At 39.4% G+C, this 26992-nt stretch overlaps 2 protein-coding genes across 5 annotated transcripts in view; both read right to left on the bottom strand.

Moving 5' to 3' along the window:
* Positions 1–634: 634 nt before the first annotated feature.
* Positions 635–3804, bottom strand: LOC148420783 (uncharacterized). Its single transcript, XM_088419340.1, has 3 exons — positions 3617–3804; positions 2275–2391; positions 635–947 (listed from the first exon to the last, which is right to left on the bottom strand). The coding sequence occupies exons 1-3, from the start codon at positions 3689–3691 to the stop codon at positions 759–761; spliced, it is 381 nt and encodes a 126-aa protein (XP_088275466.1). The 5' UTR covers positions 3692–3804; the 3' UTR covers positions 635–758.
* Positions 3805–6995: 3191 nt separating this feature from the next.
* LOC148420782 (protein AF-17-like) overlaps positions 6996–26992 on the bottom strand; it is a 25302-nt gene continuing 5305 nt past the window's right edge. For 2 of the 4 annotated variants that reach the window (XM_088419400.1, XM_088419398.1), the window contains exons 5-20: positions 24351–24454; positions 23803–23896; positions 21437–21544; positions 21211–21300; positions 20974–21121; positions 20105–20896; positions 18491–18690; positions 15627–15735; positions 15135–15201; positions 14838–14986; positions 13131–13331; positions 12535–12611; positions 12008–12351; positions 11796–11886; positions 9761–9970; positions 6996–9677 (exon numbers count right to left, since the gene is read on the bottom strand). In XM_088419400.1, coding sequence (XP_088275526.1) covers positions 9642–9677; positions 9761–9970; positions 11796–11886; positions 12008–12351; positions 12535–12611; positions 13131–13331; positions 14838–14986; positions 15135–15201; positions 15627–15735; positions 18491–18690; positions 20105–20896; positions 20974–21121; positions 21211–21300; positions 21437–21544; positions 23803–23896; positions 24351–24454 — 2820 coding nt within the window. In that variant the 3' untranslated portion in view covers positions 6996–9641. The remainder of the gene's footprint in view (positions 9678–9760; positions 9971–11795; positions 11887–12007; positions 12352–12534; positions 12612–13130; positions 13332–14837; positions 14987–15134; positions 15202–15626; positions 15736–18490; positions 18691–20104; positions 20897–20973; positions 21122–21210; positions 21301–21436; positions 21545–23802; positions 23897–24350; positions 24455–26992) is intronic. The other 2 variants (XR_015866137.1, XM_088419399.1) reach the window with 2 other exon arrangements.

Here is a 26992-nt window from a genome sequence, read left to right as displayed (position 1 = left end):
TCGCGTACATTGGTTGAAGCCAGACGGCGGCCATCTTCCGTTGCCATCTTTTTCCCTTTATGCAAGTGCTTAAGAATAACAGAAACATCACGAAGAACTTATTTCATTGACAACCATTAAGAGTATGTTATCTTTGTATCGAGAATAATGAGTTTATATTTGCATTGTGCAGCAGGGATTTTTTGTGCTGTTCAGTAGGCCCCTCGCTCCCTCCATCAGATGATTGTCATTGGCTGCCTTGAGCTGTCAATCAATTGCAAACTTGAAACTAGGTACATGTGGTTGTGTGGTCCAAGATTTTTAAAACACTAAATTGCGGCAAACTCATATGACTGATATCCTCCTAATTTTAATGTTAATAACTTTAATATTCATTTCCCAGCAACAATCCAATACATTGACTAGCCCTGGCTCTCGTCATGATTTGCGATAGAGACCTAAAGCTTTGTAAACCTTTCCAGACTGATTGATGTCAATGACTTTTTCATCGGTTTTTGAATCTTTGGATTACAAAAGATGTGTTCAACATCTCTTTTGAAAGACAATCCTTCAACAAATTTAAGCAAATTCAAGAAGCTAAACATAAATCACAGATAGTTGCATGAATTTTTCATGCACAGAATTTAGGCACAAATTTGTGAATGAGGCCCTTTAAAAAATCTTAGAGGGAACATGTACACGATTACTAAGCAGCAGAAAATGAAGTATGCATTATTAACACAATACAACAGATTATTTGTTGTACACATGGGAAATGGTCATTTAAACAGTCTTTTTACTGACTTCACCACATCATTGTAGATGACTTTGAAATGGGAGCCATCACAATAAGGAGCATTTGTTGTTTGCTTGCATGCACACAGAAGAACAGTCTTGTCTTTGTCAGAGGTGAAGCGGAGTGGAGAGAGGTTTGGTGCTTTGGTCTTGTGAGCTCCATCGCAGTAAGGCTGAGGTAAACAAAATGCAATGAAATCAAAATCAAATTTGTCTAGAATTTAACCAAATCTTTTAGCTCAAATTTCATCTGAAAGAAAAAACAAAACACAACAAGGTAAATGCAAAGCTTTACTCCAGAATAGACAACTGAGATCTTACTCATTTAACAGCAGAAATCATAGCAAGTCTTTCTCCCACTAAAGTTTTCACATTGTCACCAAACTGTTGGTGCATCCTATACACAGTAACATAGATATATACATATATGTAAACACATACATATATATTGGTGCTGGGCAATAATATCAATATATTGCAATACGAAGTGACGCAATATGTCTATTTCAATACGACATTCAGTTTCCAACATATTGAATATCGGTTTTGAAATGGCTTATTTTCGTATTTAAATCAATACAATGTTCTGAAGTAAAAGTGATGGTGGAAGAAGAGGAGTAGCAGCAGAAAAGAAAACTTAATAAGAAGATAACATTTTGTTTGTTTCTGCCGTTGTAGTCATCTTAGGCTCCCGCCCGGTGTTCGAGTCATCCGTAGTAATTGTAGGCTCCTGTATGTGTTTCGACGAAGCGCAATACTATTTGAGCAGCCATATTAACGAGCAGTAGAATCTCACGTAAATTGGGGATTTTGAGATTTCAAGATTTGTTTTATTTCATTTTGTTTCTTTTATATGCATTTCGTAAAAAAAAAAAAAAAAACCTTACCAGCGAGCTTTCACTGTATTTGATAAATGGTAACAATAGATTACTCCTTGGTTTTTGTCATATATTTTCTTTTTCACCAACGCGAGTGATGTCACATATCTGTTTACGGTTGAAGAGCACTGTCACCAGTATCCTGTGCTGGCACGTGTGGCAAAGAGGTACCTCTGTATTCCTGCCACATCAGTGAAATCTGAAAGCGTATTCTCAACTGCTGGGGACATACTAAAGAAAAAAAAAATCGTGGACATGTTTTTTTTTTTTTTTTGGGGGGGGGGGGGGGGGGGGGGGGGTTATTGTGTGCCCAAAGAGGTCAACGATGTGTGGCTTGTATCACAATATGTATCGCAATACACCTTTGCTATACACAATACCAGCACAAAAAAAATTATATATATATACATATATATACATATATATACATATATATATATATATATATATATATATATATATATATATATATATATATATATATATATATATATATATATATATATATATATATATATATAAATGTACACACACATATGTATACGTATACTACAGACACACTCACATTCTTCTTTTTTCAGGGCTTCCACTCCAATCGAAAATGTTGTGTACAAAGACAAACCTGTTTCTTGCTGTGCCCACATGCACACCAGGCATAACGTTTTCCAGCACACAGTCGCACCCTGTAGGGCAGCCGGGCTGCAGGGATAGGCTGTGTAGACTCAGGGCGAATGTGCACCTGTAATGGAAGTCAGTTAAAGCTCAACAGCAGTAGGCACTACTGCTCTGTGTTCCGTACCTTTTTATTTTTTAACTTGTTTCTTGGTTTATTTTACCATAACACTGCCACGTGATGTTATTAGTATAACCATAATTTATGTAGCACACCTACTTATCCGGTTTCACATTCTTTCTTCGAAAAAAAAAAAGACAAAAGTCACTGGGCACCCCTATCCACAACAGATAATTTACAAAAACCATGATTGATCCTCACCAAAATTTATGTAGACATGTTTATGCATTACCTAATCACAGACAGAGAGTACACTTTTGAGAGTCAAAATAAATAAATAATATCGTGTGAGCATTCCAATATTTTCACACTATCTATTAGGATATTCATATACTTATTTACTTTTAAAATGCATATACTCGATTTTGATGAACAGTCAATCAAGGTGACAGGAAACGAGTAAAACATGAATTGGCGTATGTTAGATCATGTAATATGTTAATGTGGCGCTGCACACACACACACACACCAGCCAGGCTGGTCTGTTTTTCACTAACAAGCTCAATTCGTGTATTCTTTTCCCAGAACGATATTATCCTTTTCAATCAATATCAATTAACATCTGAAGATGACAAACCTCACTCCAAATTGAAAAGGGATTAAAAAAAAAAGAACTACAACACGTGTCACCACATTTCAATCTTTTATTTTGAGGTGACATCCGGGTTCTTCTGGCTAAATTGACTGATTGCGCGTTACAAATAACGTGTTAATTGTTGTACTTTTGTCTATAAAGTCACTATATCGCAACCACAGTAAACCAGAGGAAGGGAACTCCAGATCCTCGATAGCCACATTCTACCTGTTTTCGATGTCTCCCTCTCTCACAACTGATTCAAAATGACCAGTTTGTCACCAAATCTCCGCGGAAGCCTAGTCACGAATTGATCCCGATAATGTTTTTGAATCAAGTGTGCTGAAAGTGAGAGAGATCGAAAAGAGGCAGGATACGGCTCTCGAGGAAGTTCCCAACGCCTGCAACAACAGTACGTAACAAGCACGGAACTTATGTCAAAGGTGAACAAAAAAAGGCGTGGCGACTTGGCCCCTTTAGAATTAAAGCAAAACAACTTTTTTTTTTTTTTTTTTGAAAGAACGCTTAAACCTTAAGCGTAATGCTGTATCTTATAACTTGATAAACTAATCAAGCGTGAAAACACAAATAACTCACCATCGAGGAGGAAGAAGTTAATAATGACCGAGGCAGTCTGAAATAATGTTGCAGTCGACGACATACAGTGGACATGCTGCTAACGTATAGAGATAAAACTTTTGCAACCTGATAGAAAACGCTGCAACCTCTTAAAATTCCAATATGGCCTCGTAGAGCAAGTTGACAGGGGATTGGCCGTCAAATGTAAACACACTACGCCTTGTGTAACAGGAGGGGCCAAGGCTTCTCGTGGTAATTATGCTCCATGCCCATCATTAGCCCAGTGGTGTCAAACATACGTCTCGCGGGCTGGTTCTGGCTCGCAAAAAGGTTTAATTTGGCCTGACGAATCTGGAGATGAGTTTGTAAAGTATAACATTGACGTTCAATAGTAATTCATATGAATTAATTCATAGTGATTAATAATGATCTTGTGTTTGTATTTTTGGGCAGAGTATAATACCATATAAAATTGTTATTTTTAAGTTATATACATATATAAAGTGGACCCCTGTGTTACAACGTGAATACTGAATACTGAGGTTTTCATCCCCTCTTTATGACTTTTTCCCGGATTTGAGCCCAAAATAACTCATGACCCTCGGAGCTTGGCTGTATTTGGCTGTTGGTCGGCCTCACTTGTTTCAAAATGGCGGAACGGTAAAGCTTTGTTCGATTGTGAGTGGTTACAAACCCGTATTTATAGTGCATTTTGCTTTTTAATTCAAAGTTGAAAGGATTAGCTGTGTGTCCCAATATTGCTAGTGCTGTTAAAGAGGTAAGAAGATGATTTATATGGAAACGATGCTGGTGATAATCAAGAAATATGAAGCTAACCTAGCCTAGGCTACCTTTACTAGGGAATATGGGCATAACAGGCACCACTCAAAGGTAAATAAATCCTTTCTATATTTTTTATTTATGATGTTTTCTGATTGTATACATGTATATTATATATAGGTAGCACTTACCATACTATTTTGGTAGCAATTTTTAATATGTATGTACAATTTTGATGTTTTTACCTGGGGTTCTAAACGCATTAGCTATTTAACATAGGTTTGGATTGCCCATCATTCAGCGAATTTGCCTTACGACCCTAACCGCGGAATGGGTTAATCTCGTCACACGGGGGCCCACTGTACCATAATTTCATTGGTGCAGGCTACTTGGCAATAGAGTTCCCATTATGAGGCCCACAAGGTAAAGCTATATTGACATGCCTGCATTAGCGTATTAACCCTCAACCAATAAAATGACACCGTATTGCGCTTGGTCCCTTTAGCTCTTTTGGTTTTGAGGCCCACCCACTCCCGTGGTGTCTTGTTTGTCTTATTCTTCACCGTGCACTGAAGTGAATGTAGATTGGCTTTTTTTCCTTCAAATGTCTGAGTTGAAGTAATTGGTTTTATTTTAGACCAGCGTGGATAGAGGGTCTCTTGTTGTGATTGCAGAAATGAACAATGTTCATGAACAATTGAATTATTTGGAACGATTGATACAGAAACTAATATCATATGAAGATTCAAAGAATTTGACCAAATCACTGCACATGTGCCAAGAACCAATGTTGAATGACCGTTTTTGGGGAAATCATAGACAAGCTATCAGACAATCCATCCATCCAATGTTGTAAGTGAAACATTCAAAACCCAGCATTTGTGATGTATGTGTATATGTAAGCGTGTGCCGGTGTCAATGGCGCCATTAATGCTCAAAAGTACATACAGGTTTTGGAACAATGTGCACTGCCATCCAAGCAATGTCTTTTCAGGATGTTCCTGCATATTTTGGCAGCAGACAATGCCAAGCTACAGTCTGTTACAACATTAATAATAACCAGAGGGGAGCTCTTTGTCAGGACGGACGACTTCTCCGTCAGTCCGTTGCACAGACATCCGTTTTGCCAACGGACCGACAAATGACATGGATGTTAAAAAAAATGTAGATTTAAAAATGCCGGAATTGCAATTTTCACGGGTCATTGTAATTTTTTGGGACAGACATCACGTCACCTGTCCGTCAGCCCGCCACGCCTCTTTTTGCTTACTGAAATACAATTCAACTGCCTTGATGTTTATCTGCTATATTAATGCATCTTTCTAGTACAAACTGCAATGAGTCAGAGGTCACTTTACTGCAGCACCAAGCTGTGGAGAAATATGTTCAGTTGCGTGAATAAACTGGGTTGGTTCAATTCATTACTTGTCATTCACAGCTAGAACACAGCTGACTTTAGTTGTTTGTAGTTGTTCCCTTGCTTAGTCCTGGTTTCAGGTTTCTTGCTGATAAGAGCATTCTGGGATGCGTTTTCCCCACAAGGCAATCACTCTTTAAAGTAACCAGTGGGTGCAGAACGAATTTGCATTCTTTCTCTGATTGGCTCTTGGCCAGGATATGCAAGATAGAAGTTTTTAATTCCCTAATTAGAGACTTTTTTTTAAAGTGAATTCAACCATATCCATACTTTGTTTTATTTGTAGTGTATGTGACAGATGAAATTTAGACAAATATTAATGAAACCTTCTTCTAGTATAGTTGTAGGGCAGACAGTTCTAATGAGAACCGGATTCCACAATTTGAGAGTCATGCATAGCATGGTAATGCCAACCAGTGGACACGATTGCCTGTTGCAAACCTGATGGTGTATTATAGCTTAGGGTTAAACCCCTTACCTGGCCTTGTTTTCGTGTTACACTTATATTGCTGTGTTGTGTTTCAATAGCGGCGTAGCTATAGAACCACAGACATGGTGTTAACTTTAAATGTAAGTATTAAAATAGAAAATTAATTAGTATGGATGCAAACAGAAGTAGAACAGCGCCTGACGAATGACAAACCAGAAAAAAGGTCAAATGTTGCCCTCCAGTGGTGGCGGAAGGTTTGGGTAAAATACAGACGGACTGGCAATTACAATTTCGTATCGCTTGAAAAAACGATAGAGTGACGAAGACCGAAAGGGGCCGAGACTCTGATGAATGTTGGAACAGAAAAAAAAAGTAAGTAGCCCACCTCTGGTATTTTGTATGACCTTCATGACCTCAGACAGCAACATGTCTGCTAGGCCTGGAATTCAAACTTTTTCACTCTTATCCTCGTTGTCTACTCATTTGTGCAATTAGAGCTTTATTAAATTTGTTGAGAAAACTACTTTTTGGAGTGTACAGATTAACAATCAGTTTGCAAACAATTGCCCAACATTGTGAGAGTATTTTGTAGTATAGTATCCCACAGAAAATCTTGATTCCGAAGGAAACTAAAGCTGTTCTTACAAACATGTTGGGTGTGCTCATTTATGCTGAGCAGTGTAAATACAGTCCAATGATATTTGCCCTGCAACAAAGAAATTATAATAATATAAAACAAATCATCAAAATGAATTAATACCAACAACAACTTGTACTCATCCATTGTTTTAATTTTACACACAAAGGTATCAAAATACTTTACATGGATTTAATCTTAATATTGGCAAATTCATTTTTGAATTATTTCCTTCAGGCAATTATACTGTACAATGCCAAAAGGATTGTCATTAGAATTAGGTGTCCGCTTAATATTTTTTTTAAAATGTTACCAGGGAACAATGCATTTAAAATCATGCATAGTTTATAACTTTGTAGTTATTAACATATTTGAGAAACCACTGCATTTTATGCAGTTCTGATTCCAACAAGTAACTAACTTTCCATTAAACCTCATTGTGAGATGGGTGCTTGAATGTTGTTATGCTGACGATAAAACAGTACGACATTCATAACTTGGATTATCTCGGGTGTCAAAGCTTTAAAGAACACGTGCCTTACATAAAAAAAAGTACAATTCATAATCAAACAAAAATAGATTGAACAGATCGGGCTTATAGTGCCCCAGTGCAACATGGGAAAGAAAACAAAAACTTTTGCATCTTTCCCTTCCTTGGACATTGTCTTCTTAGGACATACTGTACTTGGTAAATCGAAAACTTCCCACATGTAATATTGAAATGTTGGCTCTTTTTTTTTTTAAATCAACAAAATAAACATTCCCGTTCTGTCATTGCTACACTATTAATTCACCTCCTAGTAAGCAACATGTTTTCATATGCTTTCTGACATCTACAGACGACACTAACGAGCACTCAAGATGTCACATTGGGCGGACGATATTTAAAACCGAAGAGGTGAGAAAACCTCTGACAATATTGCTACAAAAAAAAAGAAAAACACAAAAAAGTTACAGAATAGTTCCTTTCCTGTGATAATAAAATGTGAATGTTTGAGCTGCAGAATGGAAGCATCACATGGCTAAATGGGGGGAGAGATTTTCCATCAGCCATTGCCACAAATGGGAGTGTCAGTAGCCAATAAGGGTCCACTGCATCTCCTGTCACCATCCTCAGAGCAGGTGACACCACAAATAACTCACGACTGTGACAGAATTTCCAATATTGTTTACATCTTTTGATCGGACACCACTGTGCAGGCTTCATTGCAAGATCTCCATTTCGTATTTTTCTCTCACGTCTCTGAAGCGCAAACAACCAACTCTGAACACAAAAATTACAGGGAAAAACAAAAGGACGCTATCGTTATTACCATCAGGTTATTCACTTCTTCCTTTTGAATAAACTGGCTACTTAAAATATGTATACATGGGTTTGGGATAAATGCCATGTAAAGTATCCCTAATATAAAACTACTAAAGAAAGACTATGACTGAGCCTTTGGCCTTAACCTTTCCTCTGTATGTTGAGCATATTAAGGCATTATCTATCCAGTATTGCTAAAAACAAAACAAAAAACTCAGCTAGTTCACAGACATGAAAACAATGTGTTGAACAGGCATATATACCGTCAATTAAAGATAAGTGCCAATTCTCATTAAAAAAAAAGACTAAACAGTTTATTATACCTCTAACATGCAAAGTGCATACTCATTCAGGGGGAAAATCTTCGCTAACAGCTACCAATTGTTTGGTTTCATCCTCTTAATCTCGACAGCAACTAGAACAATATAAACTTATCTGGTGCAAGAACACACTAACGGCAGTTGTAGGGAAGAATTTCGAAGATTTAGACACGAGTAAACAACGGCATAATTAAAGACAAGATTTGGGGTGGCCATTTTATATCCACTGTATCTAGTAAGAGAAGTTAGAACAAAATGGAAGCCACATTTGAGTGTAGAAAAAGAGGACAGAAACTTTTGAGGTAATAAATAGCTTATTGAAATTCTACTGACCACATGCCGTCATTTGTCGTTGCCACGTTTGGCTTGTCCTGTTGGGACTTGCCGCGGCAAGTCACTCGCACGATAGGAATGAATGTTGACTGAACTTTTACCGTAAGTATAAATTAAGCGGCAAGAAGAAACGCGAGTGCGGCGAACAAAAAGGGAAGACGACATTTGCAGGAAGACAAATGTGTGAGATGTCTCACTTGCGGATGAAATTCTGTCAATAACTCCCCAAAGTCTGAATGGAACATCTATGCAAAAGGATTCACGAAGAGTCAGTGCTTGAGATTATACTTCAAAAAGAAAAAAGGAGACCACACCTGTCAGAATCAGGAAGGACTGTCCACATAAGCTGGCCCGTTGGTCTAGCGAACAAAATTAGTGCAATTTAAGAAGAGACCGCCATAGTCCTGATCTCTGAAAAGCTGCCTGTATAAAAACATTAAAGAACCTCTGATAAAACGTCTTCCATACGCAAAACCTCAGCTCAAGTCCACCCTGTTGTACATTCATTAAAGAGTATAAAATGATGTCCTCGTGTTATGCGAGTAGAGCTGTTGTTTCTCAGGGAGTTCTGATCCATATCTTCATTTGCCGTGGTGCAAACTGCGGGGGTGCCCTCAACATTTTCAGCATGGGACAGTCCAAATAATCAAAGTCTTTCACCTCTGCTGACAGGCAGCTATATCAATAACATAGAGTAAAACTGAAAGGATTGGCAGTGATCGAGTTAATGCCGCGGGAGCTACCGACACTTACTTTGCAAGCTACTGGTAGCTGACAATCTACGTAAAGGGCACCCACCCCACATGCATCGTTGCTGATTTTAGCCGTTCTTGTCACCAGCCTTCTCTCCCGCGGCCTGAAAAATCACACAAGTTGCAAGACTTGAACATCTCATGTGAGAGTAGGCGCTGGTGATGGACCAAGAGCGGTGCCACATACAGGCTTGTGAAGTGCGCCGTCCTGTCGGCCGAAGAGGTTTCCCGCCTGGTTGCCCTGCGGGGGGCAGGCGGTCGCTGCGGAGAGCAGGTTGGGCGACTGGGATAGTATGGGGGAATTTGGCGTGGTCGTGAGAACTCCTGCCAGGGTGAGGCGCTGCAGCTCCCTCTGCCTCTGCTGCTGAAGCATCTGGCAAACTACCGCCTTCTGCTCCTATGGTCAAGTCATAAATAGGGACAGTTTGAGCTCAAGAACAGATTTTTTTTTTTTTTTTTTACTTTCCGGCACTGTGATGCACTTGTTTTTTTTCTGTTTTAGACTAAGCTGTAACCTGTATAAACGCTGTAAACAGTTGTTGACATTTGATTTCCATTGCTTTTTTCTTTTGTTAATGTTAAAAAAAACATACAGGTTTAGTGCTACTTATTCAATTTTTATAGATAATAATTTTACTCATAGTCATCGCGTCGAGTGGTGTGGGGGGCGAAAAGTTTTCTCTTTCCTAGGGGGGCTTGACAAAATACTGTATAATTTAGAAGCACTGGCTTAAGCCTAAAACAGTACAAATCATTCCATCTGTATTGTACAGTAACCATCCTTTTTTGTATTTGAATCCCTCTATTTCTTAGCGTCAAAGCAAAGTGATGCATTGTTTATGCTTCAGGTAGAAACAGTTAGTGCATTCCGCAATTTCACTGTTAATATTCAAATTCAAGTTCAGTCAGCTAAGTTAGGGACAGAAGATTCAAAAATAGCTGGTTTCAGTGGGGCTATCATTAGCAGCTAGCCAACTTCATTGTTAAGGTGTTTAATGAGATTTGGCTGCTTCATCTTGATACACATCAGCCAGAACTATTTATTCTGAAGATTATTATTAATAGAAATTGTACAATGAAAATTAATCTAAGCTTACCTTGTCATTATTGCTAGTTTCTTTTTGTCTTTATCTCTGACGAAGTAAAATTAATGGGCGTGCTGGTCTCGCCGTGTTTTTGGTGAATTTGGGTGAAAAAACACCACTTTCAAGTTAAAAATGCAAGGTAATGCATTGCATTACTCTTATTTTTACTGTACTGCATTACACTAACTGTGTTCCAGCAAAAAATAATGCATTACAGTAATTACATTATTTTTGTAATGCATTAGTCCCAACACTGCTAGTTAGTAAATTATATACATATGAAATGTGTGAAAATGGTCAAATAAAGTGGCTATTAGAACAAAGAACAAGTTCAATGTACAGGCTTCACGTCTAAGAGTTTAAGAATAACACTGAAGGGACTGTGCAAAACCTGCAAAAGACTGCCTTGAGCATGCACAATTAGATCGAAATTGAAAGCAAATTCATATTTACCAAATAGTTGTCTACAATGATTTATGTTCTAACTACATATTGGGACAATGTATAAAAAAATGCAAGTATCCTTTTGATAATATTCCATCCATGCATTCTAGTGACATGTATTGCATCTTCCATTAAATCATTAAGTTTGGAAAGAATCACAATGGACAATTATGGTTTTGACGTATACTTTGACATTCACCCCAGTAGACAAGAGGGTAGTCTTACTCTAAAATGAGTCTGGACTGTTGTCAGTGGATCTACACTAACCGGATTTCTTGAACATGATGCTGGAGAGCCCTCTGGAGGGGCTCCAGAGTTTTGCTAGGTTACTGGAATGCTCAGGATGGGCAATGGCAGTAAAACTCAGAAAGGCGACCAGCAGAAACCAGAACCTTAGCGGTGTTCTTGGACTAAAGTGCTCAATGTGAATAGCTAATAACAAATACTATGTCAAACACAAGGGTGCCCATACATGCACTTGAAAACAAGACACCTAAGACGGCAATTTGATAGAAGAAGCACAGAGGTGGCCTCCTGGACCAACCCTTGTGATTTTTTTCCGGGTATGTCCAAGAATACAGTAAGAAGACCCTAAAGATAACACACTGGAGAGACTATGTCTTCCACCTGGCTAGTGAATTCTTCTAGACGCCCATGGAAGAATTACATAAGAGTTTTAGAACAAGACATTACAGGACTGAAGTTCTGTGATGTGAGGAACTGCTGGAGTTGCTGCTGCTGTTCAAGAAGTATTTGTTTCTGCTGTTCTGACAGGAGAGAAGACCTGAGAGATAGACAATCAAATGAAAACATTTGATTATTTATACTTTCTCAAGTTACTAATATCTTAGACGGTTGAGATGATACGGACACAAGAAAACTCTTGAGTTATTTTGGTTACGTACGGGCTCGCACTCTTGGGAAGCTGGAAGCTCTGTGGGTTGAGTGGAGGCGGCTGGGAGCGCGGAGCAGGGAGTGTGAATTGCGAGGCACTCTGGACTGGAGAATGTATGACCCCGTTTAAACTGCTGAGGGTCCCATTCATCAGCTGGGGACTTGCAAGAGATGTGAGTAGCCCGCCCGCTGCAGACTGAGCCGAGGTGCCAGCTTGGCCGATTTGGCCCAAACTGTCACCTGAACCTCGCCCATTCATCATGGATTGACTCAGGGAGGCGGGGCTTTGTTGAGGAGGAGTGCTCTGGAAGGAGAGGGAAGAGCTACTGCGGGACGGACTACCAGAGTGGAGATCCTGGGAAGACAAGAACAGAAAAAGTGACTTTTTCTTTTTCTATATTAGCTTGCGTTTGGAGTTGATCTTGATGTCTATGTCGGTGCACTGGTTAGAAAAGCCACAGCCCACTTTAATAAAATTCATGCAGGAAAGGGCAAAGACTGTATTTGTTATTATATTTTGTGGCGAACAGGTTCTCACCTCAGAGGAGGTAACAAAGGAAGCGTCATTAAGGAAACTGCTCTTGGACAGAGGACTCTTATTGGTGATTAGGGAGTCTGAGAAAAGAGAGGCAGAATCAGAAGCTGTTTCAACCATCCATTTAACTTCTACACCACTTTTCCTCATTGTGGAGCCTATCCCCGCTGATTTTAGGCAAGAGATGGGGGGGGGTCACCAGAAAATTGCAGTTATAGATAATGCTGTAATGTGGTGGTCATTAATTAGTTTAACATGTTATGTTTCTGGAGCCTGGGAGGAAGCCAAACTACTCAGAAAAAAGATCCACACAAGCATATAAAAAACATGCAAATTCGGCGCAGAGCCGAGTTTAAAACAGGGAACTCTCAACTTGTGAGTCACACACGCTAACCGCCGCTGCCTCAAAGACTCATTCGGAGAATTTAAACAAAAAAACGCAATCATGCCTGTGTGTTAAAAAAATGCACCATGCGAATAATGCAAAGGTAGGCTGATCAGGAAAATGAAGAGATGCGCACATGAAAAGCAGACAGGGCAATTTCATTAGTAATGTCTTAAGTTAAAGCCATTAAATACAGAGAGATGACAAATCTGACCTTGACTTGAGGACAGGAAGTTCATCCGGGCTGTGGTGTGCAAAGACTGAACTGAGGCTGAATGAGCGTGAGGGAAGGGGATAGCAAGCTCTGTGGTGAGCAACTGCAGTCTCTCCCTTTTGGCTGAAAGACTGAGAATCTGGTCCTGGAGCCGCTGGTTCTCCTGCTGCAGCGAGTGAAGTGACTGGAGCATGTCTACAACTGACAGAAACAGAAAATAACTCATATGTCTGAGAAGTCCTTGTGCCCGACGGACATCATGTGACAGCAACTAGGCATGGGACGATACCGGATTGGCAATACATATAATGTGATTGTAAAACTGTCCAAATCTGTCAAAACATTTACGTTTTTTTCCCCTTTTGCGTCGTCTGCCTTAACATACAACGACAGTGTGCAGCTCTAATCGCGTATCATGCGTGAGTAATTGAGTATTCCATGTAACTCTCAAACCAGATTCAAACGTTCAGCTAATACGCAAGCGTTGCAAAAGTCTGATAACAACCGTGGTTACTTTAATCAGGTGTACCAAATGAGGGTTACATGGAAAACAAGCTGGTTTATTATCATTATTTGTAAGTATCAAGCCTTGAAACCTTGTTTATATACTGATTGTTTTAAAAAAGAGCAATAAATAGGCATGTTTCAACAAATAATCGTGATTAATAATCGTTATTTCAATATGGAACAAAACAATCGTGATTATTATTTTGGCAAGAATCGTGCAGCCCTAAAAAAAAAACTCTGCAGGCTGCAGAGGCAGAACGATGCTATGATGAAACAGTGCCATCTATTGGACAAACTATTGAAAACTACATCATTACAACAGACAAAGATTGTTAAACCATGGCAAAAATGCTTTATTCTATAGATATCTTCTATATTTTGTAAGCACAATAAACATCATATCCACTAAATAAACAAATAATTTAAATTGGCGTATATGACAAAGAAGTAGCTATCTTGTGATTGGATCGTTGACCGGTTGCCTTTAACACACTGTTTGTTGATTGTGACCAGCACTAAAAATCCCGATTGTGTAAAGTCTTGTAAAAACACACGATTTTATTAAGTGAATAAATCCAAGACTGAGTAAAAAAAAACTCCAAATGATGATTGTTGGTGTGGATGTACTTGAATGAATGCACACAAAACATAAGATATGTGAGATAAATATTCTCAAACGCGTGGTCAAAATCCACTGAATATTGGAGACTCTTACGGAAGAGACGATTACACGTTTCCCTCCAACTATATTTGAACAGTTAGGCCAATTCCTTTATTTTTGCTGAAAAATCAAAGCATCAGACAAGCTCAAAGATGCAGCTTTTTCATTCTTGGAAGTTAAACTGGATTCACAACTTAGAAGGTATTATCATAAATAAACATAAACCACATCTTTAGGCAAGAAAAAAACTATCCATACAGATTTCTACTTTTTTACTCTACACATCGTATCTTCAATGAAAATTCAACAAACACAAAATATTTGTGGAAAATGAATACAGTAAGGTGTGTTTCTGTGGGCCAGAAGTGAAATCCAGTTTTACCAGGTTTAAGTGAAGTCAGAATTGTAAATGTACTCATATTGTTGAAATGCCTTCAACTCTTGAAAAATTCAACTTTTTTTTAATCACATTTGCACCAACCAGCACTAGGACAGAACAGTACATTTCTGAACAGAAGGCCAAGAATGAGGTCACTTACTGTTGACGCCAATCTCTCCGTTGCTATGTTTCTCCAACAGGAGCTCAATGTGGGAGCTTGCCTGGGGGATAGTGTCAGGACACGCATGGACTCCTGCACCTAAACCATCTCTTTGGTCAAAGAGAAGAGGAAGGGAACTCATGGGGGACCTGTGTGTGATGGAGAAAGTAAGAGGGTGAAGTGTTTCATTTATTCCTTTGGTTGTTGACCTGATTTAATTTTCTGTGTATACGTGTCACGTATCCTTTGAATATCATTTTAAAGGAGCAAATATTTACGTAAAAATAAAGTACATACTGTGAGGAAAGACTTTCCCTTGGAGAGTTTCCCTGACATGGGAAGCGACAATCATCAAGGTCTGACTCTGAAAGGGAACAAGATGTCAAAATTTATACTACCCTAATTTCCAAACTTCAAGTCGCTCTGGTATATGTTGAAGTTTGTTGTGGGACATTTATTTAACAAGAATTGAGACCACGAACAGCAGTACTCGGTCTCACAAACAAAATCCCCTTTTGTGTGTGTGTATATATACATATACATATATATATATATATATATATATATATATATATATATATATATATATATATATATATATATATATATATATATATATATATATATATATATATATATATATATATACACACACACACACACACACACACACACAAAACATTTCATTTAAGTGAGACTTATAGGCAAAATTTGATAATATTAATCAATTTAAAGTGAAAAGAAAGAACACAGTTTAAAAAAAACACAATTTTGACCTCTGCCCAATACCTTGTAATGAGGTTGGCGCCTGACTCAGTAGTGGTGGCAGTGTGGAAAGACCAGTGATGAAAGGTTGTGTGGAAGTCACACTGTAGGAGCTGCTTGAAGCTGGATGCACCTTTAGAAGAACAGTTAAAAAGTGAATAGGACATCAGGATTATTATTGAAATGAGGATGTAAATTCATTAATGTGTACTTCTGGAGAACCCAATTTGGGGTCTGAATGAGTAAAGGGAACAATACTGTAAAGTTTGATAAATTGCCAGGGATCTAATTTTTGTGTCTCATCATGTAAACATTTCATCCAAAATCGCCCAAGTTAGTTTTAAAGAATAGATATTTTGGGAAGGGATTTTCACATCAAGTCGTTGACAGTGCTATCCCTTACCCCACTGAGTGATATGCCAGATCGTTGTTGTCATATAAGTGTGGCCAAGTTTCGTACGCGCTTAGAAGCTTGCTCCAATAAAGTCAGTGTAAACAAAATACAATAGGATGCCTTTTTTCTCGATTAACCATGTATATTTTTCCTTCCGAGGTCCAGAGGTACACTTTAAACATTCAAGGCTCTATTTTGGTCCTCTGGCGCAGTCTGGCGATCAGCAAGGCGCAGACGTGGTCGGGTTGGGCCAGACCGAGATTTGGCAATTTGGTAGACAGGTACAGATTGGGACATTTAGAGAGATGTGGTGCATGCCATGTGCGCGTCAAAGCATCCGACTACTACCGTGCAATCAGAGCACAATCAGAGGCATTTTCAATAGAATACCATGTCAACTGCGGTCGAAACTATTTGCCTGTGCCTTTTCCACCAATTTGGTAGACCCCCGCAGGGAGAGGAAGGTGTTAGCGCCTTTGTGGAAAGTAATGTCCAAAACTTGTTTACCATCCAATAGCACGTACAGAGTACTTATAGTGACACTGTGTAGGATTTAGACAGTTTTTCATTAAAAATGAATAACATTATTATAAATTTCAAAACCATGCAAATAAATGTGTTCTTACCGACCAACACTATGTTTTAAATATAATTGTAAGTCTAGTTGTCATTAAAATATATGACAAGAGGTGTGGCCCTCCTTCGGATGCTGCCATGTCTGTTATAGCTATGGACAGCAGGGGGAGGAGTGTGTATTGCTGCATTTACCGTAATGCCCCTAAATGACACACAGTCCCTGGGAGTATGTGTATTTTTTCGCATGAGCCTGTGGGAGCTTTAGGGGCGTGACGATAAATGCAGGAATAAACAAGCCTCCTCCTGCTGTCCGTAGCTAAATCTTACATGGTGTCACTATAAAGGGACTCAATCATGAAAAGGCAACTTTTTGAAGCATTTAACAATGCTACAACAATGATTTCTCACACTACACACCACCAAATTGTTATTTCACTTCATTGATGCATTTCTAAGCACCCCTTATTTATTCTGCACACTCACACCTCCCCCACCTGAGCAACTAAATATGACTTGAGAAACGCTTATGATGACAAGAAATTCGTACCTCTCCTCCACTACTCCCATACATTCCGATCTTTATCCACATGGTTTTAGTTAAGTTTTAGTTCCGGAGTTGAGGAGGAGAGATTTTGCACCAAATCAGCCAAGTAAACAGAAACACGGCATTTATCAGTTACAACGTTTTACTGTCGAAAATGTGTGTTTGGAGGCACAAAGCCGGACATTCAGTGTTAATCACCCGCAGGCGGAATTTTTGTTATGAATACAGGGTTCCCACGAGGCGGGGCCTGATTTGATAAGAAGAACGTGTGTCTTGAGGGCCCTCTATAGACTCTGTTATGCATTTTGATGTGAGTAAAACACCTGTTTTTGGCTCCATTTACTCGTGCGACACTCGTGAGGATAAGGCGTTGAGATGATAGCTGAATGAATGTTTCGTGGCTGGTGGCATTGAACGACATTATAAATGGGGCATGGCAGCCACACAGTGAGAAGCGGCAATAGAAGATGGATGGATGGATGGGTATTTACAGTGACTGTGGAGAGCGTAGAGATAGCATGATCCATTCTCGGCCCTTAAAAGGAACTGCAAGATGGCTTCCATTACGAAAGATGTTCATTTGGGCGCTGCTGATGGCACAGACACAACCGTGCGCACTCCGATTGTGCAGCCAGGTTCATGGACATCACCCCCCTATCAGTATGTATTTACTTGTCTGTGTCTATGTGCGTGTGAGATTTCAAAAAACATTTTTCAGATGACAATGATTTGAATTTGTTCGATTAATTTATTATGATAATGACTCAGAGGTACTGGCACATGCCAATTGTTCATATTTATGAATGAAAAGTATCTGAATGTGTTCTTTCCAAGTCCACCAAAATACACTACCTGCGCCTCAAAATGATTATTTTATGTGATCTAAGATTTTGTCTACTTTTGGTCACAAAATTGCAAGACTGTATAACAGTTGTGCCAAAACACCAAATGAGGCAAAGCAGGGCTGGCCAAAAACATGACAGGCTGGACCTGAGCCCTTGTGAAATTTATCATGCACTGCTTTTTATGCATCAGGCAGTCCACTCTTTGTTACCAAAATGTCAGATGAAGTGGGGGAGTGGCTTCCCTGTTGCCCCCGCACACCCAGAAATGCCCAATGCGGCCTACCAAATTCTCAAACATAGAGAACTAGACTTGCGCCTACATGAAATTGATAATGCGCTGGTATTTAGACGGAGCTCATGTCTGCCAGTCTACCAAACTAGAGCCCTCAGGGTTCATCTTTCATTAATGCATGACATATAACAGAAAACTTCTATTTGTTTGTTGATGAGGTTGAAAAACTGAAAATCATTTCATACTGCACCATTTCCAAACAGATTAGTGTCTACTAATACCAATGATAACAAATACCTGTGGGCTTGAAATAGTGTTGCTTGATGGGAGGGAGAATGAGAGTGCGTGGGATGGGAGAAGTCCCGATGACAGAGAAACGCTACACATGCCCCCGGCCAGGGACAAGGAGGTGCTACACACCCCTCCAGCCAGAGAGACAGAGGTGCTGCAGATGCCCTCGCCGAGTGAAAGAGGGTTCTTAAGGCTGGAATAAATTCCTGCGCAAGAAAGACAGAATTAAATTAAATTAAATTAAAAAAAAAAAACACTGAGTTTGTAGAGCCAAAGATGATAAACATCAGAAATTTCCAGATTTTATGTTGTTACTGTGTGTAATCATATTACGGTCTGTAATCATGTCAAACAGGCCAGATATCAGAAGTGCCGCGACACAAAAAAGTGCCAGTTGACAGAAGTGTTCACATATAGCGTTGCATGTTGTTATACAAGCAGCAAACAATTACGCACGTATGGCAGGAGTAAAGCTGTCAGAACATGCGATACAAATACAGTAAGCTTGTGGACAAATTACTGTCCACCTAGCTTTCTGAAAATTAAAGTAACTTATTGCTACATTCTCAAATTCTAACTCCTCAACCTCGATCAGGAGTGTACTGACCTTTTGCAAAGGGGGCTGGGATTTGGTGAGGTAAAAAACAAACAAGAAAACAACAACACAATAAAGTGCCAATAACATAAATCGTTTTCATATAGTATACTGAGCATTTTAATTGCTAACCTCTCCACAACCTATAATGACTACCGTATTGCAAGGATCATATTTTAATATTATATTGGGAAAAACACACCTAAATCCATTTGTTCTGGGTCATGCAACGTGACTGAGCGTATTTCTGAAAGAAGTCAAGGGCGTGGCCACTGAGCAATTGTATTGGGATGATAGGCACACCTCATTTTGTGTTTTCCATGAAAAGGTCTCCGTGTGAACAATGTACCTGCACTCATGCAAATAACCACAGCCTCTGACTGTGAATCCTATATAATCAGTCTCATGTTTTCTACATGATCTTACAAGCCATTGATTATTCATAAATTAGTGGTTGGTAAATGATGTAGTGCATAATCTAGAAATGCTGAATCCATCCTTTAAAAAGGGATTCAAATGCAATCATTAAGCATGTTATTATCTTAATAATGATGAATAAAAGTTCTAACAGAATCAAACAAAATACTAATGATTATTCATGCCAGAGACGTACTTTTTAAATGATGAATTTATCATGTACTGATGCCTATTAAATTTGCTTTATAATGATGAGTAAAACATTTTTTAACTAACTCTGTACTAATGATGATGTCAGACATGCTTATAAATGATGAATTCTGTGTTTATTAACAGGCTTTATACTGAGTAAAACAATCCTGTTTATTAAATACATACTAATGATTATTCATGACAGAAACATACTTTAGAAAAGGATTCAGTATTTACAATTGCTGTAGTAGTGTGTACTTTTTTTTATAAAGTTTCCATTTTTCTTTGCTTGTTCTCTACATGAAGTGCTATAGTATGTCGTTCACCGCGTTGTCTGTCAAGCTGCAAACAAATGCTTAAATGCATGCACTTTTGCGACGCAGGAAACTTGAGGGCTACCACACACGCCCACTCACCCGAGCCAAGCAGCGAGCTGCCACGGCTTGTGGAAAAACTGCTAGCTGAGGAGGATGAGAATGAAACAGAGGAAGAGGTGGTGCTGGGCTGTGAGGAGGGGAAGGCCAGGTGAGAAAGCGACACTGGGCTCGGGTAGAGTGAGGAGCTGAAGACCGGCGGCGGAGGTGGTGGGGGGGGAGGGGCCGTGTTGTGATGATGATGCGTATCCTCGCTCCTCTCTCGGTTCTTACTTCCCCGAGGGCGACCGGGACCATGGCGACTTTTTTTGTTGCCGCGGTGCCTTCTTTCTTGGGATAGAGGTGGCGGACTAATTTTGGCCTCCAGCTCTGTTTCTTCAGGGATAGGTGGCGTGCTCAGTTGTGACAACTTGCTCAGAGACTTGGAAGGTTTGTAGTCTCCCGAAGAGGAGATCTTGCGGATTTTACTGCTGCTACCCAGCACCGACGCGGAGGTGATGCGCATGATGGATCCAAAAGTTGAAATTGTGACCTTGTTCTCAAAAGGGCTCGAGCTCCCATCTGACCGATCGTGACCTTGTGACCCTGCGAGAGGTCCCTCAGCAGGAGTCAATGCCGGCGGCTCGTGATAATTTTGATCCTCTTCTTCCTCGTCGTCCTCATCCTTGTCTTCCCCTTTATCACCGTCCTCTTTGGCTGCCGGGACAACCGGCTTCCTGTGACGCTCTTTGTGATCCTCGCAGCTGTGGTCACCGACTCCTCTCTCGTGGTCACGCTCCAGGCGAGAAGAGGAGGAGAACTGATGAGAATCTTGAGATGAAGACAGAGCTCCACCTTCATGAGCAAGACAGAGCTGATGAAACTCAAGCAAAATATTACTCCTGCGCCTGCTAAACTGTTAAGTGTCATACCGGAATTGAATGGACTTGAGGAACAGGAAGAGGAGGAGCCACTCTTGCCGGTGCTTCCTGTTTTCTTACTGTGGTGACCATGACTGTGCGAAATCAGCTTCTTGGACTTTCCCTCACTGTCTTTGGAACCGTGGTGACTGGAAGAGAGCTATGGCAACACACACAAGCAAAAGAAAATGATTTGAAAATGTCATCGTACTAAACCCAACAGCTCAGCTGTCACCCTGCTCTTCATACCAGGTCGATACTGCTCGAAATCGCTGAAGGTACACGGTTGTCTGAGGCCTTCTTGTGGCGCTCTTTCTGACGAATCTTGTCCTTGTGACTCTGAAAAGGTATTAAACAGAGATCAGGTTACGCTTCTCAATTGAGCATAATGGTATAAACGAGTGACGGAAGACTGGCCAATCGAATCTTATTGATTTGTATGATCGATGAATGAATAACTAAGTCGTTTGTTTACCTTTCTCTGCCGGTGGTGGTGGTGTTTGTCCTGTGATGGTGAGGTAGAGCGCCCCTGGGAGTGATTGAAGGCACTACTTGAATTTTCACTGGAACGCCGTTTCTTCTGCTGTAAAAATGTAAACATTAGACATGATCCATTTCAGTCATTTTATTTTTTCATATACGTATATTGTACAGTACCAGTCAAAAGTTTGGAAACACTTTCAAATTCTGTTCTCACACACATTACGAGATCGACAAGAGGTCTATATTTGCTCAAGTTACACTTTCTTGAACATGCAGCTGTGAACTGAAAGTCATTCCGTGGTAAGGTTGTGAGAATAATTGTATATAGGTTGTCAAATATTTATTTCTGCAACATGTACTGTATTTTCCATACTATAAAGTACACCTAAAAGCCTTAATTTTTTTTATAAAAAGCTGATGGTGCGACTTAAAGCAGGTGCGCCTTATATATTGATCAATATTGAGATTGGGATTCATAGATGGGGAATGAAATGATAAAGTAACCTTTACCTGTTTCTTTTGTGTGTTTACAGTTGAACAAGGTTGGTCATATTGACATTGAGTTGTTATGCTATTGAAGGTTTAGCGTTATTATTTGAGTTATTGTTATTACTTTGAGTATTACTATGTTGTGATTGAAAAGGTTTTCAAATATGTCATTAATTGAGGGTGCGCCTTATAATCCGGTGCGCCTTATAGTGCGGAAAATACGGTAGTTTAAAAATTCCCACTTCCATAGATTACGTTACAGGCCCTGGGATTTTTTTGTCCCACTTGTAATTTATGACAATAATAAAAACGGGTGTCATTAATTGAGGGTGCGCCTTATCATCCGGTGCGCCTTATATATGGAAAAGGTTTTAAAATATGTCATTAATTGGGGGTGCGCCTTATAGTGTGGAAAATACAGTATATTGGTAGACATGGATATTTTCTGTTGGAATTGTCATGTCTCCTGCGGCTGTAATGAATCACAGGCAGGATTGACTAATGACCAAATCACAGGCATGACGACCTAATCACCGGCATGATATTTAATCACAGGATGGAACGGTACAGGGTCTGTCGCCATGTTCCTGGGGAAAAAGATGATTGCGTGGGCTGACATGTCTATTTATTGCCCTTTTTTAAACAAGCAGTATAGAAACAAGGTTCAAGGCTTGATACTTAAAAATAATAATAAAATAATAAGAATAAACTAAAATGAATAAAGTAAATAATAATTAAGACAAATTCACTCAGGAAATAGCAAAAACTTGGCACACAGGGCAACACAGCTAACCAGTGAGTACAAACCAATAAAAAAAAATGAAGCCTACTTAGAACCAAGCACATTATTTACTTTTAAGCTAATTCTAATTAATTAGCAGTCAAAATGTCATTTTCAGTCATTTAAAACTGAATTTATTCCAAATTTTGGCCAAATCGTTTTTTCAATTGACAGCTGGCATGGTATATATTCGGAAGCAGGTGAGAACCTCAACGCCATTACACAATGGTGAATGATATATTAGGGTGATTAAAAAGCAGAGGCTTTTGTCATGCAAACATTGCCACCTAAAGACTTTTAAGATGGAATTAAAAGCTGAAATGTCGGAAGGGCGCCATGAAGCCAACTTCAGCGTCTTCCAAGCTTTTTTTTAACGGACTCTTCATCTTTCTCCAGTGTGTATGCTCACCAGGGCTTGTTTACGGTATTTAGGTCACGGTAGTCTTTTTCAGACGAATCAGATGTTTGTCCAGGCAAACTTCCATGAGCAATGGTTCGTTCATCCACCATGTTTTTTGGCGCGATAAAGAAATCATGGAAGATCTGGCCGCGTGGACTCCCCGCGGTTGACAAAATGACATAATTTGACGCTTGGAGCCGCGCGGATCTCACGGGTGCATCAAACATAAACCAAGCCTTGCAGCCAGCCGTCTCGCCGCTGCAGCCGAATTTGCTCGCTTACTATTTCTTAAGCTTAATGATGTCTTAACCTTGCGTTTGCTCCTTGGTGACAGGATGACAAAGTGCTTGATTTGACATGTATACGTATTACATTTTACTATCAAGGATCATCTTAATTAATCGTGGCAGCCGATATCGTGATTGCGATTAGAATTCGACTAATTGTGCAGCCCTCATACATCCTGAGCTGGATGCTAACTACTCTTCCCACTGTGCCCCTCGACTGTTAAATGTATTACATTAAAAAATGCTGAAGAGAAATGTCTCCAGATCTATGGCGATACTTGAACGTGCATGTTAAAGCACGTGAATAATCAGGGTAATAAATTCAACACATGTTAAATTTTTGTACAAACTACAAGATATGGGGTTATTGTGTGCATAGTGACAATAGCTGGACTTCATACCATTTTATTGTAGTGATGCTTGCAGTAGCCACAATATTTGACATTGTCAGCTTCAGGGCCTTCTTCCTCACATAGCAGGCCTGCCATCTGAGCGCTAACAGCATCATTCAGTAGGGCACACAGATGAAGAGACAGGCAGCTACGGTTAAATCCACACAATAATATACGTACTGTACAAGCATTGCCCCATAATTTACAAGAGAATAACCTTCGCAGAGTTAATGGTAATCCATGCATATGCCAATCTTACATTTCAAGAATACTGAATTTTAAAAAATGAAACCCACTTTTGACAGCTGGAACAATATTTGCTTTTTTATAATTTTTTCAAAAACGACGGCAAGTGACTATGACAGGAAATTAGCTACATTCGTCATTATATCACTGCTAGGGAATGACTGCAATGTAAGGGTAACAGTGTTTTGGACAGACTTGTTGACGTGAAATGACGTGACACCAAGTGAGGCATCTATGTCCATACGCATGAAAACAGCTACTGTATGAAACTGTTTCTTGGAGCCACACAAACGACGCTCATCACCACCTACCAGGTGACATGGAAGGCCTGTCGGCAGCCCTGTCTGTTACAGGCCATGCACGCTCCACATGCAGCCTTGCTCTCTCTGCCATGGTCCTCACAGATGTAACATGTCTGGGAAAAGGATCAAATTGAGGAGCAAGTAAGACCTTTTACAATTTATTTACACATTTGAGATTGAAGGAAAGCTTTTTACGTGCAGTATATTGCATGCCTCTAGAGCATTTACAGTTTGCTGTGGACCGCTTTGTCCAATCAAACTGTTGGCTGTAAATTTGCGTGGTTAATGCAAGCAAAAACACATCCAAAATTTTTGGCAGTGTACTCAACTAACCATAATGCCAAGAGATCAAGAAAAAGTGCTCAAACACGGAAACACGATCATTTGTTATGTATGTTTTTGGATATCTGTGCTTTATGTAATAACTGTGTATACATAGACACTTCACACTCTGTCTTGCCAAGAGAGAGTGGGGCACAGCGGTAGGGTGAATGAGGCCGAGAAACAGGTGCAGAACAAAGGAACGGCAGGCCTTTTTACCTTTTAGCCTCCGCCTGTGTTTTATCCTTTGTCCTGCAGTCTCTCGGTCTTGCTCTACCCAGAACAACCCCAGTCGGCTCGCTCGCCAATTTTACGCATTATAGTTTCAGTGAGAGTGTCATAAAAATGACCACATCAGTATGTGCTTGATTCACTGCTTTGAATACGTCCAGCGTCGGCCTAACATTCGGCCCCCTCAATCGGTTGTTGCGTGTTCAGTACAAAAGTAGAGAGGCTTAATAATGGCTCAATATTCCTGCCTTGAACAGGCTGTGAACAAGGGGGATACGCTATCCTCAAAGGACATCAAATTTGAAACGGAAGAAGACTGCAGACAGAGAGAGCCACAGCAGCCCAGTAAAAAGGAGAGTGGGTTCTCAAGTTTTCGCCATCCATCCTAATGCTATTGAGGAATGTGGGCTGCAATCTATGGCTGAATGGCTCTGACAGGGGAAACCTGCATGCAATTTACTATAGTTGACACAGTAATATGAGACCGACGCGCCAACACTCCTATGTGTCCATTTACATGCAAACACAGATCCTGTGTTAGAATCTGCTCCGAAACGATAGGAGAAATGAAGCGCAATGTTTTGAAGGGCTAGTTTTAATGGATGCCGGGAACTTAGCCTAATTCCTTCCCCGGCTGTTTAAAAAAAAAAAAAAAAAATCACATAGAAATAGTATATTGTGTCAAAAGATGAAGACAGCAGTGTGACTTAACATAAAAAGTTGTTAAAAGTTGTATAAATTGAAGACTGTGATGCTTTTATGTGTGGTTTTGTTTTTTAAACAATTTAAGTGAACAGTTTAACCATATCAACACTTTTAACCATATGGCTCAACAAGCAAGATAAATCTAACAATGTATCTGCTTATCAGAGAAAAAAAGAGGATGTGACCAAAAGAGATAAATAAAACAAAAGCAAACATCCGCTTTTACTTTGTAAAATGATCAACATTTTTGCCACCAAACCAATAATTGAATCATGGGTTATGTTCATAAAAATTCCGCATTGTCAATTTGAAACGATGTCCTGTTTTTTTTTTGTTTTTGTTTTTTTTTAAAAAAAGGAAAATAAAAAAGGAGGACCGCTTCAACACTGAAGTGAAAGTGCCTTCTTTGTAAAAATTTTTGACACACTTGTCATGTGTTGAAATTGACCACCAAAAATGGCCTGTCAGGATGAGAATACAGTATCGTAAAACTGCACACTAACATGGTCTCAGTCTTTCTACATCAGTGATTTTTTTCTTCTATGGTTACAAACATGTTTATCGGCAGTTGCTGACTGGTGGGCTTTTTTCTTTTGTATGCCTGGGAGCACAAATCACACGAGACAAGATGTCTCACGAGATTGAGTCCATGAGAACGAGACAAAGCGAGATTGTTGCAAAATTTGTAATATAAAATATTGCCTAACATAAAGTTCCAGTTTTGAAAATGTTCCTTTCTAATGAGCAGACAAAATTAACAATTTACTTTTCCAATATTGTATAGTTTTAGCAAAATGCATTGAGCCCCTGTTAGCTGCGGTATAAAGCTTATTTTTCCAGTGTTTACAAACCCTTTTCTCTTATCTGCCAATATTTGACCATAATTTTCTTAATCTGGAAAAGAAAATAATCTGTATCGGCGATATGTATAAATGAATTAAATTAAATACATATGTTTTTCTTGATGAAAAACAATTTTAAAGACAGGAGACCAAATGACACATTTACTCTTAAATATAAATGCCCAACTTTTATATATGTTTTGCTTGTAAATATTGTTTTTGTTAATATAAACTGAAATTCTAGACAACTCCCATTAAAATTGCTTAAGATGGTTTGTACAAACAGCAACTGTCAGCTTCAAAGTGAGTAATCTGCGTCTCTTAAACTGCCTTTGAAAGGTAATCCGACTGCTCTTGACAGGCCATAAACAGGGGTTTTCATCGTAGTGCCCAAGGGCACCAGGTAGCCCCCAAGAATGACATGAGTAGCCCACAGGCATGTCTGCAAATAGCTTTGAAGTGATAGAACATTGTGATTTTCTTCACAATCAATGACTGTATTACAAATTAAGGAAGGGAAAGGTGAGCTTTTTGTCATGACATTTTTTGCAG

The sequence above is a fragment of the Hippichthys cyanospilos genome, chromosome 7, assembly GCF_059441005.1.
Source record: "Hippichthys cyanospilos isolate Australia breed blue-spotted pipefish chromosome 7, RoL_Hcya_1.0, whole genome shotgun sequence".
NCBI lineage: Eukaryota > Metazoa > Chordata > Actinopteri > Syngnathiformes > Syngnathidae > Hippichthys > Hippichthys cyanospilos.
The sequence above is the reverse complement of the archived record's forward strand: the minus strand, read 5'-3'. Positions and strand labels throughout refer to the sequence as shown.

Excerpts from the sequence above, each read along its gene's own strand:
- LOC148420783 (XM_088419340.1), bottom strand. The coding sequence starts at position 3,691 with ATGTCCACTGTATGTCGTCGACTGCAACATTATTTCAGACTGCCTCGG. Across the intron at positions 2,392-3,616 it reads TAACTTCTTCCTCCTCGATG|GTGCACATTCGCCCTGAGTC; the intron begins GTGAGTTATTTG and ends CTTCCATTACAG. Across the intron at positions 948-2,274 it reads GTGGGCACAGCAAGAAACAG|CCTTACTGCGATGGAGCTCA; the intron begins GTTTGTCTTTGT and ends TGTTTACCTCAG.